The 22,883-nt window shown below is 39.1% G+C and overlaps 1 protein-coding gene across 7 annotated transcripts in view; it reads left to right on the forward strand.

Moving 5' to 3' along the window:
- Nucleotides 1–22,883, forward strand: part of tox2 (TOX high mobility group box family member 2) — a 118,101-nt gene that overhangs the window by 89,130 nt on the left and 6,088 nt on the right. For 3 of the 7 annotated variants that reach the window (XM_031301789.2, XM_031301785.2, XM_031301788.2), the window contains exons 5-7: nt 11,128–11,403; nt 13,992–14,234; nt 20,200–20,280. In XM_031301789.2, coding sequence (XP_031157649.1) covers nt 11,128–11,403; nt 13,992–14,234; nt 20,200–20,280 — 600 coding nt within the window. The remainder of the gene's footprint in view (nt 1–11,127; nt 11,404–13,991; nt 14,235–20,199; nt 20,281–22,883) is intronic. The other 4 variants (XM_031301791.2, XM_031301792.2, XM_031301786.2 and 1 more) reach the window with 3 other exon arrangements.

Raw genomic sequence — 22,883 nt, forward strand, 5'->3', positions numbered from 1 at the left:
TTTTCTGTTGTGTCTTTATTTACACCAAAACTTGCCTAAAGCGAAACAATTTTATTATTGGCTGGATAGATTTATTAGCTTCACACACCTGTGCCGCGACATCTACATCTGCAATCTATTTGAACAGAAAGGCTCCATATTCAATTATAGTATATAAAATGCTCCACAAATTCATATGATCTGTGCCTGCGACTGGAATGAATTATCTTTGATGAAGTTTTTTTCATCTTACTCAATGATGCATGCAACATTAGCCATGCATCATCACTGGCTTGAGTGTGATTTTTTGAATATGTAACAGATGATGAATGTATAATCAACCAGAGGATGTTATGTGTAGCGGCTATGTATTAGCAGAAAGAGCTATATGCAGCCTTGGCTCCTTCAAACTCCAAGGTATTATCTCATTTGTTATTTTCCAGAACACAAGATGTGAATCCGCCTCAATGAGGGTCAGTTCATTTTTAATGAGGGTGGTCTACCAGCTGTATTCATATTCAAATTCATACTTCTAATTCCTTTTGTTACCAACATTTAAATGTAGGAATTTCCTCACAAGCTTTTTATTTTCAATTGTTGAGGTTAATTATCAAGTCTTAATCCCACACTGATTGTCATGTTAAGTTGGGTGGATGCCTGTGTTTTCTATTCTTTTCTATTTTTTACTCACGAGGCATTAAGTGCTCCTGGCAGGTGCTCGCTCTCCAAGCCTGCGTGAATGAAATATGAGCTGCAATGTCAACTGAACTTGTCACAGACAAGCTGGGATGAATTAATGATAAGAGAGCAGAGGTGTGTTTTAATGTGTTCTCTCTCTGATGGAGGGTCTCAGCAAACGTATTATCGCATACTGTACACCTGCCGGTTTCTGTATAAACATGGGACAGAGAAAGAGGTGGATTAGAGATAAAGTGGTGCATTTATAGAGAGAAATCTTCGTCTACTAATTCTAACTCTGAAAGATGAATAGTACTGTACGTCACCTTGACTGTTATCAAGCGACTTTTCAGAAATACTGTCATTAAATGTGTTTAGACTTTTCCAATATGGACTTTAAATTTGTCTTACCTTAAAAGACATCTTGCTCTTTGAGGCTCTGCCTTATTTTATACTTTTCATTCAGATGAAGAAAACCTATTTCTCCTTTGAAAGACCTTCATTTTCAGTCATTTTTTAAAAAGGGATTAGAGCGTCTGCGGAAAATGATGGAATGTCTGTCGCTTTCCACCACAGTTCAACAAGCCCAGTGATAGAATGAGACTTGTATTAGTTATTCCAATGTTGATTCAGGCACAGATGATTTTAAATGATCAATGCCATCAGCGGAACAAAAAGATCACTTGCTTGTTTGATGGCCCCTTGAAATCTGCAGGGGGAAAAATAAGGCTGTTCTTTAACTGCTTCCCCCTTGTTTTATTTTGTTTACTTTTTTGTGATTATTTATTTTCAAATTGTCCCTAAGGCTAATGTTCCATTTGGCATTTCCCACCTCCCTCTCCTATAAATGAACCATCACAGCCATAAATCACTGGACAAACAGAGACTTGTGCAAACCCTGAAAGGTTTAGAGATTTATGTAACACATTCATGTTTTCCACTTCCTCATTTTAGTACTCCACTGGTAAAGCCTAGCTAATAAAAGGTCCTATTAATATTTCCTGTTGCGTAGCAACGGCAGGCAGCAAGTAATAGCATTCTGTGGAAAAATAGATGACCGATAAGGAAAAATTCAATTCTTTTCTCATCTCCTGGGAGAAAGTGCCTTATTTCTCTGGCAATGTGATATGAAACTGTAGTTGTATATTAAGAAATATCTTAAAAGAAATATAGGTTATTTTCCAATTTCCTCATTTTGGGGGGATTTTTATTGCAGAATGGAACGGCAGCTCATTTATTTTCTCCACTCTGATAAAGTCGATTAACCTCGGATTAAGCTAATCAGAGGATAAGGTGCCGACTTAATTTCTTTCTTTTTAATCAGACACAGATGGTGTTAAATAACACACACACCGAACTTTAAAAGGATCAGTTATGTGAGACAAATTGCATTTCATTTATATTGCAGGTATAATTCAAACGTGTTTTGTACAAACACTGGCTAGCTTCTAAAGTATGGAGTGCTATGCAAAGATCTCTTCTAATAACGCTGCCTATCAGTGTGATCACAGGTAATGGAAAAGGATCTCCACAGTGACAATTTTCAATTTAGATAATTCATCACATCGTATTTCAAAAACAACCAAGTAAAAGACGTGTTATCACACACGTGTTGTTGTCATCATCGCCCTCCTCCATACTGTCGATGTGTTTAACAGCAGCGTTCAAGCAAAGAACAGAAGCTAAAGAAACAAAGGCAGATTTCAGCTGCAGCAGATAGCCGGTGTTATGAAGCAGATACATAGATAAGGGATTTCATATTACACTTAGCCACAGGCCCCTGCTGAGATTTATCATACCATGAAATCGTGTCCATATTGCACTGTGCCCTATCTCAACCATCTATCAGCTCATTCTGCTTTCACCACCAGGAATATTCTGCCCTGGTGGCGGCGGAGAGCCATCCCATGTCATCTCACTCAGGGACGTCTCCCCTGCTGTGCCACCAATCACCAGTCCAACACAACACTGCCACTCTGTCTGCTAATGTGCACAAGAGTGGCTCGAGCCAGGGTGATTAAACCACTTTGTGTATTCATGAACTACAGTTCGTAGTGTGCTGTGTTACTATAATCCAGCACCAAGAGGCACAGGGTACAGGCAGAAGTCATGGGTAGAGCTTGTCCTTGATGGTGCCAAGTAAGCGAAAATGTTTCGAGAAATTATTAGATGATTGTCACAGTTTACATTTGATATTTGAATAGAAAGAAATGCTGTGGCAAAATCTCACCAAAGACACAAAGTAAGTTGATGTATTTTTGCTGTGTCTTCATTTTCACAGCATTTACAGGATTTACTGATTTTTATTTGGGAAATTGTGTCTGTTTTATTAAAAAAAAAAAAAAAAACAGTTAAACAATGAAAAAAAGTTATTTTTTATTCCTTCTGAGAGGGACTCTTAGTTGCAAACCAGTGGCTCATTTGTGTTTTCTTTCCATTTTCTTTTACCACAACTATTTTCTGAGCTGTCTTTGTAGCAACAAACCATGACCTTTAGTGATTGGTCTTGCAGTAGGAAATACAACATTTAGATGTGTTGGGACATTTAATCTGGGTGAAAACCTGTTTAAAGTGATCTGATTCTTTTATAAAAACCAGTATTTTTTTGTGTGTGTTGAAAATCAGTAAAAACAAAAACAATAAGCCTCATACATACTGTACCTCAAGGTGTGATGCAGTGAACCGTGTGAGCTGTGTAGCATACCAATAGCAATGAGTTAATTTGTTTGTTGTTTGTCTGCCGTATTTGTTATAGTTCAAAGCTGAAGAATAAGGTGAGGGTGGCTTCTATCAGAAATGTGTGAAATTTCTCGGTGAAAGGATTTTACACACATGAAAATCACCTCGCTATAACCTGCACTTGTGTGGCACATGCAGTACTGTGTGCGCCTACTTTTTATTTGTGTGCTCTTTCTTGTTTTTGTGTTCATTATTTCTGCATCTACATTCACTTTTTTGTTGTGCGAGCGCGGGCACGCCCACACACTATTGAAGAATTATTACACACACACACACACACACACACGCACGGTTTGACACGGCAGTCAGGAGTCTCATTAGTGAGAGCAGAGGAGCCTTGCCTTCTGCTGTCAAGAGTGTGTGTCCCTACCGCTCCTCACAACCGTCTCCTACATGTCATGTCAGGCAAGGCTCTGATTCTCTGACGCTGTGCTTTGTGAGGTGAGCTCAGAGACACGCCCGGGCTGAGAGGGAGCGAGACGGAGAGTAAGAGACAGTGAGAGAGAACAAGAGAGAGAGAATAAAAAAGACTGAGGAACAAGAGAAAGAACTGGGGGGGGGGGGGGGGGGGAGAGAGAGAGAGAAAATAAAAGCAAAGGGGGTTCTGACATTAGCAGTAATGAGGAACATGGAGAATGGTGCCAAGGGGGACATCATGACATTACTATCTGCAAATAAACCACTGCCTTGTTGCTGCCATGGATTCACTCTGAGGCGTTCAGGGTGGTACAGTACTTTTCAAACTGACAGTCAATCACAACCAGGCACATCAGTCTCTTTGTGCAAACCCTTAGCTATACTTTGAGATTTATTAATTAACAATAATAATAACAATAATAGTCACAGGCGTTAAGTACTTTCCACACAAAGGAAAACAAAAAAATACCAACACAAGGGGTTGTTAAGTACAGCATCATAAAAGTAGACCTTCTTACCATTTACTTTTGTTATAACTTCTTTTTTTTCTTATTTTAGTATTTATACATCTGCATGACACAACTTAAAAAGTCATTCCTATGTATTTTTTTGAAAAAATCAAACATGTTGGCAACTTGGCACATACTCTGTTTGGCTTAGAGAGATATAGTGGTAAACACCCTTTCAACAGTTTGGCTACAAGACATTCTTTGAAATAGCTTTTTCTCTCTTTTCAAGTTTGTGTTGAAACTTGTAATTATTTCCTCATGCTGTTGGTTTGTGAGGTATTGCGGTTTTTCTGCCAGATTAATTACTTGATCACAGTTCAGCGCAGGAGGTGTAAGAGTAGGTATTTCACATTTTTCCTTTTGACTCGCGTGTAATTGGAACGATTGAAAGTGACCTTACAGTGTCTTGTTTTGGCAACATGAAGTGACTGCCAAGCTGTTAAATAAAATGAGGTTTTAATAGTGTGTTGCTAAATGCAGTTGGTTGGTAGTGCACCTGGATCATAGTATCATATTACAGCTGAATCAAAGTCTCCTTGTGGTATTGAATGATATTTTATAAGTCATCTTGACTACTTTAAAAAAAACACATCCAATTAAGCTTCGACAAATACTTAAAACACTTGTGTTTCTTCTTCTCAAACATCCCGGCTGCATCTGCTGCCCATCATATCTCCTTACTTAGCATCTGTCTGATGTCACAAGAAGGCAGAAGCAGCGTTTTGCCTTTGCTTTCATACTTAAGTAGCGTATGATTCATAAATCCACACTCTTATTAATTCTCCTCAGCTTGTGTAAATGACCCTCCTGGGTATATATAAGCTTGATAAACCGAAGACATGGATGGAGGGAGAGAGAAGAAGAGAGAGAGAGTGAGGAGAAGGAGGGAGGCTCTGAGGCTCTTTGAGGAACAGAGTTGTTAGTGCTTTGCCCTCGGGGTGAATGAGAAGTATCTTTGAGGGTTGTGAGGCGCGGGGTTGGCTCCCCACCTAAAGGCGTGTTTACCACCATGTTGCGCGGCGGCTGGGCTTTTGAAGGATCAGTCTTGAACGCGCCTCTAATTAAAGCTGTCATGGCTGGGTGCCTGCAGGGATAATGTTCTATTATTATAGTCATTTGTTTCAATTAAACGCTGGGTGATTTTACAATAGCAGCCGTGAACCTGTGTGAGTGAGCCATCACTCTAAACAAGATGGCTCCAGTCAAGCAGGGAGCGAGGAGAGGAAAGTCTCAGGACTCTCTGAAGCATTGATCACTGTGTATTCAAACAGGCCAGGACGGGACAGAGAGAGGGTCTGAAGGTCTGATAGGGCAGATTAAAGCGAAAAATCAAAATACTAAAATATATCTATGTTGGGGAGAATGCTTTATCATTAGCGAATACATTTCATCTTTCATTCACATTTCAAACTAAATGAACTAAAAGTGCATTGACTCTGAACTTATTTAAGAACTGACACACACTAAATCCTTATTTAGTTAATTTTGGATGATGATAAAAGTTGAAACACAGCATTTATTGATTATTTAGCATCACCAGGCTGGTTTATTATGATGCCAGGGCAATAAAACCTTGCATAGCAATCAACCTGCTTATTTAAATGATGAAACAGATGCCACTCCGGTGTAATCATCATACGGATGGAGCAAGGTTAGCTGCTTTACTGTCCTCTGGTGTGAATCTCTCCTCTTTCTCCTTGTAGCTGTATAGGGCTCTCTTCTCCCCTTTTCTCATCTCTGTGCTGGTGGTCAAATCCCCTTAGCTAAATCAAATGGTGCAGGCAATTGGAGCAGCCGTGAAACCATTTCAAAGGTAAGGTCAGCAGGAGCAGGGGAACAATGGCTTTGTGATATTCCATCTCACACACAATGTGCTACACATAATTGGAAAGCCTTTGTTATTTGACTCCCATTTGACTATGATGTACAAGATGTGAATACAAACACGACAGGCGTAACGATGGCAGAGGAACACGTTCACACCGAGTTTCCTGGCTTTACATCACAGTTTAGGTCTGCCTGGCTGCTCATCACCAAAAAGCAATATCTAACTGTCCCCTTAGTAACTTTGGAGATGGATTTTAGTACTTAGATTAGTGTTTTTTTGTGTCTTTTTTCTCTCTCGCTGTTGTCATACTTTTTTACACTTACCACCACCTTCTCTCTTTTCCAGCAGCCTCTTTCCTTTTCTCTTACTTTTCCTCTTCTCCATTTATAAGAGACTGTGATCCCCTGGGGCTTTACAACAAACAACTAAATTGCTGGAGGTTAAGCACAGCTATGACAATACCCAAGAGAACTCAGAATCCAACTTAATAAATAATCTAAATATAGATTAATGTAAATTTAGGGCACTGCATTACTCAAGTTGGCAGCTATTGGTTTATAGTTGTACCACGAAATACAGCAGAAAAAACAGAACGACGATGAGCAAAGTGTTCAATGAGTCAGCTGCTTCAACATAGAATAAGACTACTTGCAATGTTAGTTTTCTCAAACTATAACCATCTATTGGGTTTACCCACACTAAAAAAAAAAGATACATCATATTCATGCTGCGTCACCGACCAAGTCATATATCCAGAAATAAAATAAATATTATAGGTGGTCTATGTCAACAGTCCATTAAAAAAGTAATTTTATGTTGAATAGTAAAGGCAGAGAGCAGTGACCAACCAAGTCATGTTACTCACTGTGCACTACCCCTCTCTCTCTTTTGGATGATACCATTAGGAATTAGCATACAGTACCTATGGCAACCGGCAACCTTTGTCAGATTCTTTCATAATATTTGTACAGCCGTCTGCTGCTCTCTTTATTTAGCTCAGGCTTGATGGCGCTATGTGATAACTTCTTGCTCTCTCCGTCTCACCCAGGTGAAAGCACCAACTAAAAGCAACCAGAGACATTTAGGAGTAGATTAGCAGAGGAGTGTTTTGATTAATGATCAATAGTCCTTTGGGTGTTATACTGTATATAGCTGCTTCTAGTAACTGTAATATCGGAATGCACCCCTTCATACAATCAGTGTCTTCGTGCTTGCATTGATATGTCTTTACAGTTGCTATATATACACTACAACTTCGACTATCAGTTTCATTAGACTTTCACTGGAATGCAGTGTGTTTCTGTATTTTTGGTGACTTACTGCTTCATTAGTTAGGATAGAGCACTCAGCTCTAATGAAAATTGAGTCAATGCTATGAAATATGAGAGTGAAGATAAAGAATGGTAGATGAAATGTGATTCAAAATAAAATCAAGAAATACAGTGAGTTATTTATTCGTTTGTTGAAAATAAATTTCCACTACAATCTCCACCATTCCCTCCACAAAAGTAAGGTGAATCAGTATGTATTATCTTGTCACAATTTTAGAAAACAATGTGACTCAAATGAATCCCTGAAAATAGGAACTTAAAACTAGATATTTGTATGTCTGTAAGAGAGTGACCCTTTTTGTGTTTCTACACTTGCAAGGCCGACACCCAGTACCCACAATGCCTTCCACCGGTGAACTCCTCTGCTCTGCATGTCTCCTACTTGTTTATATTAAACATGGTGTGGCTCAGATTAAAGGGTGGCAATATTGCCTGGAGGCTGTTGCTATGGAAATGTGTCTGCTATAGCTATGATAGGCCATTCATGTTTGATTAATTGGTTTTTCAATGCTTCTTGGTTTGTGAGGACCCTAAAGAGCAAGTCCATGGAAAATGGAAAATTAATGGATTTCTATTTCCTTCTCCCCTTTCTTCCTCTTTCCCCCTCTGTCTTACTACTTATTTTTGCTGAAGCTATTTCCTCATGTTTTAAGAAGTGTAGTGATGGTGTTTTGAATTATGATTGGAAGTTGGATATTGCCGTGGATGGGGGAGGTTAGAGCTTGGTTATTTGAAATGCAAAAGGAATGTCTTTGTTCATGGCTGCCTTTTGTGTGCAGCTGCTGAGGCAAACACAGAATCTAATGTCGTGTGAATATTACAAGTTTTCAAAGCAGGCCAGGGCCTCGTACAACATTACTTTGTTGTGCATTTTTATTCGAGCAATCTACTGGGACCAATTATGATTAGAGAGCCGAGGCTTCATCTTTGAACCTCTACTCATGTTTATCAAGACCTCATATGCTCGGGCCTTTTTCAATTTGATGTTTTTAGCACTTCACTAATGTATTATTTAACTCATAAATGTTTCAAAGAGCTAACAAATGCTAGTTCATCACTTTCTGATCTGTAAATTGCCAAACATTCCCATTTATGCCTACATTAAAAGCATCCTTTGGTCCATGCTCATGTTCTGTCCTGATGAATCTTGAAGAAAAGCTTTTCATGTAGTAATTATTGAAGATCTTTTAAGATGGCTAAGAGCAGAACTTTGTGAGAGTCTGATTCTGTAATAACTGTGAAGGGTGTTGTTAATGTGGGGGTCTTAACTCCAGCTGCGAGCACTGTTTTTGTTTCTATTTGTAGGCCCCAAATGTTGAAAAAGGTGTTGTTTAACTTAGAAGTAAGTAATACTTTTCTCTTTCATAGCGCACAGTGAGCATGATATATCTGCAGAGGGTTGATAGGGATTTTCATGAATGTCATTGACGCAATGATTGCTCTGAAAGGTGCTGTGATTTCTGGCTTCTTAAAACTTCCACCAACCAGGTCACTGTGTCTTGAGGACCCCGGAGGGCCTGCACTTGTTGCATTTCCTAGTGATTGCCTTCCTAGTAATATAAGTAGATAAAAGTCAAAGAAATGATGGATCATACCTTAAACTTTAATAGAGAGCTCCCTTCAAAAATATAACATTTTGAGTTAAGTGATAAAGGGCCTGTATGTTACATGGCTGAATGTTGAAGCAATGCAAGGTTTGGCTCATGGGACAGTTCCCCTAATGGCTTAAAGGTGTGGAAAACTTTGACTTGTTTGTAACGTTTTTTATATAGATAAACCTGCAAAAACCTTTTTTTGGCTGCTTGAGCGTGTTAGCAAACAGTTGCTTATTTTCCACATCTAGCAGTTACAGTAATATTAACATTCATTTGGAGTTGTTTCTCATTGGAGCTCTGTTTTTGGTCTCCACTAACTCCTAAGAAAAAAATATCTGGCTCTTTAGCTGCTAAATGCGCCACTATGTTCACCAGCAAGTTGCTAACTGTTTCTATGTGCCGTTTGATACGGAGTACAGTGAGTTTTAAGAGCATTTTTGCAGAAAACATCTGCTTCCTCTGGACTGTGACTATCACACTATAAAAGCTGTGAGAATGAACCAAAACAGTAAAGTTGTGGCCTGGAAAAACAAAATAATGAGTTTAAAAGATGCTAAAACGCTCCGTATAGCTAAGGGGAGTCTCTGTAGCTTCATCACTACAAGCAGTCATGTGATCTTTGTAATATAAGTACTGCTTATAGCTGCTGTAAGCTTGTAATAACAGATTTCACTTCTTCTAGTTTGTATTTTGACAATGATTGTTCAATAATTACAATTAAAAATCTAATCTTTGAAAAGGTATGCTTGGTTTACATTTGCTTGATTGACATCTATCTTAGCCATTCACAGCGAGCCGTTTTAAACGCTGCTCTCATCAGATTCCATCCAGCTCCAACTCACTGAAAATCTAGATTTTCTGCCTGCCTCCGGTAACTGACAAATATGGCAGCAGGCCAAAAACACAAAGGCTACCAGGATTCAAAATGATCTTTCAGAAAACTATGGGGACATGTCACAGATGCTATATTCATGTTTTTCTCTATCTCAGAACCCATCGGCTATCGGTCTGACGATAATTTAGCCTCTGGGGGCAACGGCCAATATTTTGGGGTTTCCGGTGTATCCTTGCCAAGACTTCCTCTTGCATGCGCCGGGTCCATTTTACAACTTGAGACACGAGAATGGAGTTAGAGTTGAGAGACAACGTCTCTATGAACAGATATCTGCATATGAATTCAGATAAATAAATACATAAACTAATAAAAAGCTAAATCGTCGTCAGACGATAGCCGATGGCTTCCGAGATTGCTTTTCCACCAATGCACTCTTTTACTCTCCACATGCACTCTTCACCTGCATTCAACTAAAGCCCGCTCAAATACTAACTCAATACTGCTCGTACTAGAAACAAACTACAAATGAAAACCAGAACACTTCCGGTACCAAAATCTTGTCCCGTTGCCTACAGATTCTGCATTCATATACAGATATCTGTTTATAGAGATTATGTTTTCTAGTGTGGTTAGTTAAGAGTGAATGGTACAGTATTATCCTTTAAGGAGCAAAGTACATGTCTTCTTTAATGTCTTAGTGAGTTGTCTGATCAGTCGCTGTTGAGAGACTATATATGTTTTTAGTTTTTTAGAGAGCTACCTAGTATTCAAAACGTGCCCCTGTATGAAGGTCAGTGCTAAAGTCAGGTACCAAAAAAGTAATTTAGATTAACTTGGCCTGCAAGTTTAAAAATAGTGTCTTTTTCTGTCTTGAGAAGACAGTTGAAAAAGAAAAAAGAAGCTTTCGAACCACCGGCCTCAGTTTAAAAATGAGGTGTAAGAGTTTTTTTTGTCTATCTCTTCCAACAGACACATTTCCCTCATTACAACACATCAACAACAACATATCTGCATATACAGTATATATATATATATATATATATATATATATATATATATATATATATATATATATATATGCATATATATGCATATTTCTCAAATTTGAAAATGTCATCTCCACTTCGAAGTCTTTGCATATTTGGCTAATTGGCAAACTTTTATTACTTTGAGTAGAGGAGAAGATAGTAAAGCTGGTGTTCTTCTCTCACCCCAGATGCAGGAGATGGCTTTGCACCACCACCACCACCAACAGCAACACCGTCACCATCAGCACCCAGACGGCGCTCATTATGACCCCACCCGTAACCACCCCCTGATTAACAGCTCACCTCCGATACTGCCAAACCCCATGAGTGCACTGACCCAGCTAAACCCTCATGTCAGCAGGAGTGCACTGCCTCATGGTTCCCCCTCACCTCCCGGAAGTAAATCGGCCACACCCTCCCCCTCAAGCTCCAATCAGGAAGAGGAGACTGATCCTCATTCGAAGGTACTGATGTAGCAACACTTGTCCGGATTGTAGTAGGGGAGTAGGAGGCAAGGGCTTGGCAGTGCTCCTCAGAGATGGTTCCCATGCTAACTGTCTATACAGGGATCTGGGGGTAGCCATGCTTGTGCTTTTTAATGGTTTGGCTGGAAGACTCGCATGGTTACAACATTTTGCTGTTGATGGGAACAGGAGTCATGTTTTTTTTTTTGTTTTTTTTAATTTGTGTATGAAATGGTGTAGTGGAGTGTGGTGTCACATTTGAAAAGAAAAGAGTTTTGAAATATTGACTTGATTGAATTTAAGTGTAGAAACCAACTTGACTTTGTTTTAGTTATTAAAATATTCCCTTTTTCTTTATTCTGAGCAGCACATTTCCAAAGTCTGGTTCACAGAAACACAATCTTCCTTTGGTCCTTTTGTGCGAGATCATTTTACCATCAGACACATTTATTTCCCAATGACACAGTTGCAAATAGCTGACAATCCATTACCACCATGGCATTGCAAGTTTGTTGGCAAACTGTTACGCACACATGACATGAGACATGAAATCTTTTCCCCTAAAAGAAATTTTAAAAATATTGTAAATTTTCTTTCTGAAGTGAAGAGACCTCCTTTATTTACAAATGTGATGGATATTTTCAGTAGCGAACCATGGGGTCTGGCCTTGGACCTTCAACGTCGCAAAGTCATAATGTTTTTAGGTATTTTTTAAAAGATGTGAACAGCTCTAACATGCTGCACTACAAGCTCCAACACACAGCTCCAATATGCGCGCGCACACACACACACACACACACACTCACACACACACACACACACACACACACACACACACACACACACACACACACACACACACATTTGTCATCAGCACCACAAGGTAAAAAGCTCCGACACACTTGAACAACGGAACCAACACATCGTGGGCGCGCACACACACACACACACACACACACACACACACACACACACACCGCTATATTCCTGCCAGTACAACTGATTTAGATAAGTTGACTGTGGTATCACATATCCCTGATCACAGGTCGATTTATAACAAACAGTGGCAATCCTAGTCTTTCCAAACCAGACTGTTATTGTTGATAGCTAAAGTTAGCTAAATTAGCATAATCGTAATTCAAACTATAACGTTATGTAACGTTAATGTTACCCTATACATCCAGTCTTGTGCCTATATGCTCTGACAAGCAAAAGCCCCATTGTTTATGTCCTGTTTAGAAAACAGTTTTATATTTTTGGGAACTCACAGAGAGCAAGTGTTTCTTCCATTGATTTGTACTGTGCGTTGCTCGCGTAGGAATCCGCTTCTTGCTCCGCCTTTCAGATTGCCCACGCCCCCTTACCTGCCCGCTTGCCTCTAGGCGCGTCAATCACTGCGGCCTTCAGGAAGGCGTAGGGCTATGTTTCAAATACTAAACTAACACACACACTCCAGACTTCTGTCCCGGTCATTAAGTCCTAACCAATGAGTGACCAAGCTGTAACCTTTTTGTCTGCCTAGAGACAACACCAACTAAATCTGATTGGATAACTCTATTTTTTAAGGTTTCAGGACACTAACACGCAAATTTGAGTTGCTAAAATTAGAACTAAAAGAGAGAATTATCTTTAATTTAAATATGTTCAATATTACATTTAAAATGCTGAATGTTGGGCCTTCTCTGAAATCCTAGAAGTCCCTAAGGGTTCCCCTCTGGATATTTTAATGGTTGATCATCAACAAAGCAGATACAAGGTGTTGATCTTAAGGTCTTATTTTGTCTTGGGAGTATACCATCTGGTTTGAAAGCTACCACTCCTTCATTTAAATCACTCATTCATTCAAATAGGAAATGGATACTTGTTTACATTTGTTTGGTTTATGTAAATCTGTGAAAACTGCTTTCATAAATTGCCCACCAACCAATGTCTCTGTGGATTTGCATGGTTTATCAGGGGAACGTGAATGAGTGTATAATTGAATCTGCCACAACCACAGTGTTTCAGATTCATCTGTGTATTTCAATGCTAGGTTGCAGTGAGACAGTACAACAATCTGTCCTTTAGTTAAAGAAAATATATTTCCCTGCGTATACATCTTTTCTGTGCTTCTCACTGTGTATGCGAATAAAAATGATTACTATCTCTCCTATCAGTAAGTAATTCCATTTGCTCTCTCCAATTCACTCTGAGACCACATCAAAGCCAGAGCAGAAACAGCAAGTGATTTAAAATTCCTTTCACCCCTAGCATGAAATGTCAGAATGTATGACTTGCTGGACATCTGAAAAATAAAGATTTAAAAAGGTTTGATAAATTCAACTAAAAGGTGTTTTTTTTTAAAAAGTAAGGAAAAAAAATGCTGTCAACAAGTAGCAGTCTCAAATTATTACTGTCCGTGAATCATTGCTGCAATATTCAAATGCTGACTAAACAGAGAGCTTGATTTGTGGACTTATTTAAGTTTACATGCTTCACCAGGACTCAATGTTATAAGCATTTATCAGAGATGCAATAATTCACTCCAGTTGATGGTAGGCCTTGTTTTTGCAGTGTCAATAAGTTGTTTTGTTTTTTGTGTGTTTTTGATGGTCTTCCAGATCACGGGCGAGAAGCGGCCGTCTTCAGAGATGATGAAGCCCAAGCCCAAACCCCAAAAAAAGAAGAAGAAGAAGGATCCCAATGAGCCTACAAAGCCTGTGTCGGCCTATGCCTTGTTCTTCAGAGACACCCAGGCAGCCATTAAAGGACAGAATCCCACTGCCACCTTTGGAGACGTATCCAAGATAGTGGCCTCCATGTGGGACGGACTGGGAGAGGAGCAGAAACAGGTAGATTCATTTTGTGTACATGTACATCTTTGTACTTAAAGAACCAGTGTGTAGGATTATGTGGCATCTAGCTTTGAGGTTGCTGATTGCTACCAAGTGAATTATCCTTCCACCCCTCCCTTTCTGATCGTGTAGTAGAACCTACGGTGGCCTTCAGGTAACGTCAAAGCTTGATAGATCCCCTTAAACCCTCCTTTACAGCAGGGCTATATAACAAATTACAGATGAAAAGTTATTGTTTGATTAATCAGTGTTAGATTTAAACCTGCAATATTCATTTCATTTTCTGGCCATGTGGGCGCAGCAAAAACAAGCTGTGAACACAACACTGACACTGACATGACTGAATCATCTTTTGATTTGATCTTTTGAGTTGATATGGGGAACTTGGTAACAAACAATTGCCTATTTACACATCCGGATTAACATTTATTTGGAGTCATGTTTCTGTCCACCTGGCAAGTCCAATATTTACTTTCCTTTTAGCTCTGGTTTTGGTCTCCACCAACTTCTGAGGTAAATAGCTGGCTCTTTACCTGCTAAATGCTACGCTATGTTCACCAGCTAGTCGCTAACTTTATCTGATAATTGGTGATGGAAATATAGTGTATGGTGTTTTTTTTTAGCTTTTTTGCTGAAAGCAAACCAAAAGTAAACCGAAACAAAATAGTCGCGTGCTGGAACACCAACACATTGCACTGTAAACATATATTGATTGCAGCTGCATTAGTGTGCTGATTACAGTATTTTCCTACCTTTCAATCAAGGTACTACCTATAGTTGACCAGCCGCCAGTCAAATGTTAGTAACTAGCATGAAATGAGTGTCTACTAGCCAGTTTACATTTTAGGTCACCATCATGCAAATTCACAGGTCAGGTTCACCCCACATACTGTAAACTCTGCAGAGCGCTCACAGCTTACTGAGTCTCTCTGCACACACTGCGGGCAAACTGAGACTGATTTGTATCTATGTATCTGTGTCATGCAGCTACAAAGATTTAAATTGATAGATTGATGTTGATAGGAATTTTCCTCAGTGCACCTCTTAAAAACACACAAACATACGTACATGAAATATGCAAAATAAGAGCAGAATATTTTTATTTTTTATTACATTTATTCATCCAAACATACATTATGTGATAAAGTAATAAAGTGCTTTAGATAGCTTGCAGCTCTAGTATTGCTTGTCACAATAGTATGTCCTTCTGACTAGTTAATATAGTACCTGTCAAGTTAAATGGTTTATATAGACATAAGAGCACCTTATGCTATACCTTATGTCTACAGTACATCCTGTAGACAGTAGATCTACCCAGAAACCCTGGCTATGATGAAGCTATCAATTTCAAAACTGTATTAGCAACATTATTTGTTTGTTGTATGCTAAAAATGCATAATAATATGTATTAAAGAAGTGGAATGATAATGCAGCACCAGAAAATTAAGATTTTTGTTCTAAAATTAGATAGTTGTCCTCTACTCTCTATAAAGACATCTTGCATGACAGTGAAGCATAGAAAATTCTTATTTTATGAAGTGAAAGTCACGAATCTAATGCTTTTGAATTTTCTTTTTTGACACATGTATTTATGAATTAGACATGCACCAACCATACCGAATCAACTGGTAGAAATTGAATTATTATGCAGTGAAAATCATATATTGAAAGAAGTGAAAAGTCTGTTACCATCAGCAGTGTAGATATATTTCCCTGCATATTTCAGGAGTCAATTTAATTTTATTACAGCCTGACCTGTCTATATGGAACTGTGTTAACATTTACTGCAGTTTAGAGCATTTCCACCGAGCACATTTTCTATTTCATTTTAGCATTCCGGACCAACAGACAAAGTCAAAGAGGTTTCTATGTGTTTGTGGTGACAAATGATGGTGTGAAATGAATGGAAAACGAGACAGTCTGATGATCATGCGCAGACTCATATTTTTAGAATATCCAGTCAGGGCGCAGCCTATTGGGTGTCAAATAAAAGCACCTGTCTCCATGACAAAGTACAGCCCATTCTCATCAGCCCCAGCCACCGTCGACTAGAGCCTATCTAGCATGTGTGTGTTTTTCTCCCACCAAACCTACTTTATACGCTGGACTTTGGAGGCCGTCTGTCCCTTTTATTTGCAGTTAATTTTTGCTGCCTTCACCGGGGCTCTTCACCATGAATCTTCATTTCGCCGCTGACACCCTTGAATGTGAATTCCTCATTTCCTGTCCTTTTATTTATATCTGTTGCCTGGTGATTTGATCATGCTGGGAATACAAGATTAGCAATTGCCTTGTCCTTGGTTTTGCCTCAAGGACATCTGCTCCTGAAATGTTATTGTTTGTGCTTCTTAACCCTTTGTGTCCTGGCTTCTTTTTCACCTCAGATTTCAATTTTTCAATCCAATTAAATTCAATTTGCTTAATTGGCATGAACAAAATAACATGTTGCCAAAGCAGTTTACAGAAAATGTATAAACATATCACATATTAAATACATAGGTGTCACATTGTCACACTGTACTGATCGCTACAAAACACACTATATTACAAAACAATTACATTACACAATACAATACTTTACAGTTTTGTATAATGTAGTATAATTACTATATGATACTAAACAAATCTGTAATTTTGGGATCCTGTATACATTTATTTCTCTCTCTCTCTCTCTCTCTCTCTCTCTCTCTCTCTCTCTCATTCTCTCTCTCTCTTTCTCTCTCTCTCTCTCTCTCTCTCTCTCTCTCTTTCTCTCTCTCTCTCACACACACAGCAACAGAGACACAACTAACAAAATGGCATTTCCACTCATTTATTGTGCCATTCCACAGCTAATTTTTGTATTTGTTTGTACATTCATGTGTTTAATCAGACGTGTCACTTTGCAAGACACATAATTAACTTGAGGTAATGATGTCATTATGGAATGAAATGTAGGACTCTGTCTGGGCAATAACACTGTGATTGCTCCAATTATTCTCTGTGACTAACACTGTCACTTATTCCTGCACAACAAATGGATAAACTTGATAACCGTGTAGTTACAGAGTGTGTCCAATGCTGCTACTGCATGTTACGTAATACTCATTACAGTCAAAAGATATTCAAATATCTTATGTCTTTGGTATGAACAACATATTATAGTATACTGTATCCATCACTGCTGCTGACCAGTAATGTTGAAGTGAAATGCATTTAGCATTAAAACCCTTCTTAGCTTAAACATTTTCAATATAATGCTTCAACTTCTATCTTTCCCTGCTCTTGACCTGCCGATGTATACGCTGTTATGCCTTTTTTTCCGCAACCTTGGCTGTCACGTCATCTCTATAGGACCGATGAGGTGTGTTCTATAATGTCACAGTCAGACCCTCTGGAGCCATGCAGGAGCACCAGAATGTAAACACAACCATTCCCCTTCCCCTACACAGCTTTGTTTTAACTAGAACATGGCCCCTGTTTCCAATTACTTACAGTACTTCTCAAACGCACCACGCAGTGGAATTCACATAAATGCATTGAAGGCGGCATGTTTTATTGCTGTATTTTATTGAGGAAACGATCAGAAGTGTCATTGTTGTGATTTGTATTCTTTTTGTGATTCTTTTTTTGAGCTTCAGTGTGCATTTTCCCCACTTTTGCTCATGTTGTTGTGTATTCTCCAGTGTCGCCCTTGAGTGTGGTAGAACAAAGTGTTTCTTTTTATTCATGTTTATGTTCATATTTTCTTTTTATTAAGATGTTTTCGAATGCCTGCCCGATATACAGCGATTTTTAATTCCCGAAGGCCTTTGTAATATAGTGCAAGATCAATGCCTTATTTGGGCTGCGTTATTCCTCAAGGTGACTGCATGTTAAAGCTGCCCCAGAAACATAGAAGAACATTTTTCTTGTTTTTTGTTATTTAAGATTAAGATCAAATTTCCATTTTTTTACAGCAGTGGGGAGGAACAGTGATAATGGAGTTGGGTAGGAGGGAGGAGAGACCTTAGCTTTATTTAATGGAGTTGGCTGTGTTGGAGTTGTGTATTTGTGAAAGGTCAGAGATAGAAGGAAAAGAACACTGTCACTTAAAAACTGCTAAAACTGCATGCGTTGATATTCAACTCCTTTTATATGCTATGTTTTAGCATCTATCCAACGATTTCTGTCTATTTTGTAGTCTTTATTCTGCCTTTTTGTCTTTCACATGTACTTTTTTTTTTTTTTTTTTAAGTGTAATTTGGCGTCCTCTATTCTCCTCTCCTCTCCTCTCCTCTCCTCTCCTCTCCTCTCCTCTCCTCTCCTCTCCTTTGCTACTTCCCATTTTGTTCCCTCCTCCTCCATCTCCTCCTCTCACCGGTCGCACGTTTTTTTTTCCGGTCGTAATCACTCCCTTCAGTGTCAGCAGGGTGTGGAGTTATTGTCTCCTGTAATTAACTGGTTATCAAACAAGAACATTTCATTAAGGTACAATTAGGGGCTAATTCAGGCGGGACACCTCTGTGTCAGGATTACGATGGAGGCATATGCTCTCCCCTTGCAGCTTTGTTATTTTTAATTCATACTGACCTGCAGCCTCTGACGGCTTCAGTTGCTAATGAATCCACTCACTTTGGAATAATTAGACATCCTTAGGCATGGTAATTTATTTAAAAGTATCCGTCGTTGCACAAATCATTAGCTGTGTTAAATTGATTTGAAATTAAAGCTGCTGGAAGTTTGGGGTTCATTAAAGGGGCAGCCATGGCTCTATCAATATTTAAGGGGTGAGGGGTAAGGTTGTCACTTTTCTTTTTTTTTACAAAAACTGTAATTTATTTCTTAATTGGGATTAACTTTTTTTCATTATGAAAGTCTGTGGTGTATTCCTGTATTTTGGTGTTTACAATCCAATGCAGTCTTGTTCCAAAATACCTGGATGTATATTATGGCGGGGAAATAATAATGTAAATAGGGATGAGTGAGAGGATAAACATCAGCTGTTTGAGCAAGAGATTGTATCCGTCTTCATCCCGGTTTGTTTGCTGTTCTGTGTGTATGTCTTGTTTGTTTATTGACTGTATGTGTTAGCAGCTGCTAGCCTTTGTGCATTTGGCAACACATGAATGCTTAATGATTATTCTACCCCACCTCTTTGAAAGGAATGACCCCATCCATGGAGCTACAGACAGTCTCTCACTTTGGATCAGTAATTACCCGCTGTATTCACACACACACACACACACACACACACACACACACACACACACACACACACATATACACACACACACACACACACAAACACACATTCTCTTTCATATTACTAAAATGCTCCAGAGCTGAGCTGAGAGCTGAGTCTTCCTCATTGATTTAAGGGTGGACTTTTTGCGACTTGTTTTCCCAGCATCAAAAAGGCAATGGCAGTTACAAAGAGCCTGTGAGTGACATGTGATGACATTAACTTGAATTCCCTGTCTTAACGCATCATTTGAGGTTCATTCTGAAAGCTTGAGATTGCCTCTTTACTAATGCCGTTTTGAATTCTTTTATTTTTTCCCCTCCTCGTCTGAATGATTTGCAGGGACATCAGCCCTGATTAAGAGATGAGCAACAGCCTTAATAGAGGAAGAGGCTGAAAAGCAACACACAAAATTACAAACAGCTTCTCACTCCTCCTTTTGCTCCATAATATTTCAAACTCCATTTTCATGTTGTTGCACACAAGCTTTCTCGGCATTTCATTCTGGACATTTTTGAAGCCATAAACGATTCAAATGCAGCAAGATCATGCAGACGGTCAAAAGTCCTTGACTTGATAACTGTGCAATGAATGTATTTGATATGTTTTTCATTGCAGAGCACACTGCCTGGTCACACAATCACGCCGTGACTCCCAAAATCTCATCCACATCAGTCAGTGTGGACCACAGGGTCATTTTAGCCTTTGGCATCACTTTGTAATCAATCGTTGTTGTTGTCGTTGTGTTTGCTCCTGCAGAACTACAAGAGGAAAACAGAGGCTGCTAAGAAAGAGTACCTGAAAGCCCTGGCCGCCTACAGAGCCAGTCTGGTTTCCAAGGTAACTACGGGGGTCACATCTTTGATATACATGGGTCAGTAGCGATATAAGGGATGACAAATTAGACAGAGAATTCCTTTCACTCTTATTCCAAGGAAAGGGTCCACTTGCAGCACAGGGGGGTTAGTATTTGTGTGTGTGTGTGTGTGTGTGTGTGTGTGTGTGTGTGTGTGTGTGTGTGTGTGTGTGTGTGTGTGTGTGTGTGTGTGTGTGCTCAGAGGAGAACTGTGAAAATTAGGCCTTAAACACATAACCAATTTGCAACCTGGGGAGAAATGAAAAGTAACGGTACACGTCTGTACGCGCACGCTCATCAGTGTGCACATGTAAGAGTAGAAGTGGGCATTACCTATCATTTGCTGTCCTCCTGGTGTTTCTGTCCTCCCTGATGGGCCACTAATGTGTTGGCTGAGGTTTGCTCACACCTACCACTCTCGCTTTGCTGCAGGTTACTCCAGTTTAGCCCAGAACATTAACACCTTTCTACCCGCGTTTGTTTTTTAAAAGCTGATATAATATGTTCCCTAAACTCTCTGTACATCTGCAAGACGTGCAATAGTTTTCACAGTGCAGGGCTGTTTCAATCTGTTTAATCTGTTGGTGCTCTGCATTTCATTTCAGCGTTTCTGCATTGTTTTCGAAACACAACTCTAAATTGCCTTAGCATATACCAAAGCTCCTCCTCTTCTCCCTCCCTCTTCCCCCGGTCCTCCTTCCTCCCCTCCGCACAGCGTCACACTTCCTCTCATGCTCATGGACCGAAAACAAGCACCTTGATTAAGGCATGAATAGTTAATTCATCAGCCTCTTCACTGTGGCATACTTTCAACTAAAAAGACTATTCTCATCTCTTGTCTTTGGGGCAATTAGACATTCATGTCAGAGCTCCTATACAGAGGCTTGATTGATACTATATGTTGGTAGATTGCCAGTCAAAAAACTGCCTAACAAAAATAAACCTGCAATCCCCCGCCCCTCCTCACTCATTCAGGACCAGCCAATCTGAATCCAGGGCTGGATCTCATGATTCAACGCAACTCTTTTTTAATTACCAATGAAGGAGTCTTTTCAAAGTGAATTGGGGTGGGTGGAATTGGAGGTAATTGGAGTATCATTTGAAGGATTCACATCTTCAGCGTGCACCTGTTGCCTTTTTGTTTGGTGACGCATGTCAGTTTGTTTGGGAGAAGAAGAAAAAACAAAAGTTTGATTGCTTCCCACAGTATGTCATGGCACTTCTCTTGTGTTCATTTGAATCCAAAAGCTTCCAAGGACAGAGAGTGATTTAAAAAAAAGTCGAAATTAAAAAAGTCACACTATGAAGTAGATTTCACAGATTTCATAAATGTTTCAATCCTCATAAATGCTCATTTGACACATATACTGTTCATATATTTCTGATTTCCGATGAATTTGAAATAATTGTACTGCAATACATCACAAGGTAAAACAAATCACACCCATCCTCTCACCTCTTTCCTTCTCCCTTCACATCATTTCTTCAGTATTTCATTTTCCACTTGACCCTGCAAATGTATGTGACCCTCTCTTTTATCCATCCCTCCATCCCATCCCATTGATTATTTCACGGGTTCAGAGGGATGGATGTGAGCCATTACTAAATAGCAGACCACCACACATCACTCCAGCCCGTCTGACAGTTAATGAGAAACACTGGATGTATTTCATACATACACCACCTCATAAAGGAAAGGGAGACAGAAAGACCTGCAGAATAAATGTGTGTGTCATCAACAGTGGTTTGTGTCGGATAAATAAAGAGAGGAGGAACAGAGCGGTGACCGGGTCTAGCATTACCCGCAATGGCTAAACATCCTATAAACACTTTAGGCAATGAATAATACAGAATTAGTGCACATTGTTACAATACTACCATTTACAGCTCAATGACATTTTCACATCAAATTAACATTTCTTGGAAGCGAAGCCATGCCATTTTTGTATTTATTTCATGAAGTTATTTAAATAATTGTCTCAGAATTTGCCGATGCCATCTGCTCCTTTTCTTTTGCTTCATTGACATATTGTTTTGAAAACTTCCCCTGAGAGAGTTGTCTCTGTGGAATTGAGGAGGCACAAATAATTATGGGACAGCTTTATCATTTAGTGACTATCAGCTCCATCAGCTTTTGGATGCATGCTCATATCTGTCTCAAACTCTATTTGCAGACTAAAATTGCCCTATAATGTCCATACTATTCGTATTATAAGAAATTTGGACACAGGGTCACAATACTGCTTGCTTCTTGGAAGAGCAGTGCAAAATTAGCACAGCTAATTTACACCAAAAAGAAATAACACAAATCTTACAGATCTGCATTTCAATAAGAACTCTGTCAAATTTCAATATGTTAAATATTCAAGTCCTAACCATTACATGAACCCTTCAGCAAGGTGCACACTGTTAATATTTCATTGAATACTTGATTTATCCACAAAAGATAATTCCAGTTTATTACAACCTGGGTCATGCAGTAGTTTTGTAGCATTTCTAGTGGTTAAGATACCATTTTAGCCAGATTATCTAAACCACTTTATTTGGAGGAAAGCACACAAAAAAACTCATTTCATAATAAAAACTA

The sequence above is a fragment of the Sander lucioperca genome, chromosome 6 (assembly GCF_008315115.2).
Source record: "Sander lucioperca isolate FBNREF2018 chromosome 6, SLUC_FBN_1.2, whole genome shotgun sequence".
NCBI classification, from domain to species: Eukaryota; Metazoa; Chordata; class Actinopteri; order Perciformes; family Percidae; genus Sander; species Sander lucioperca.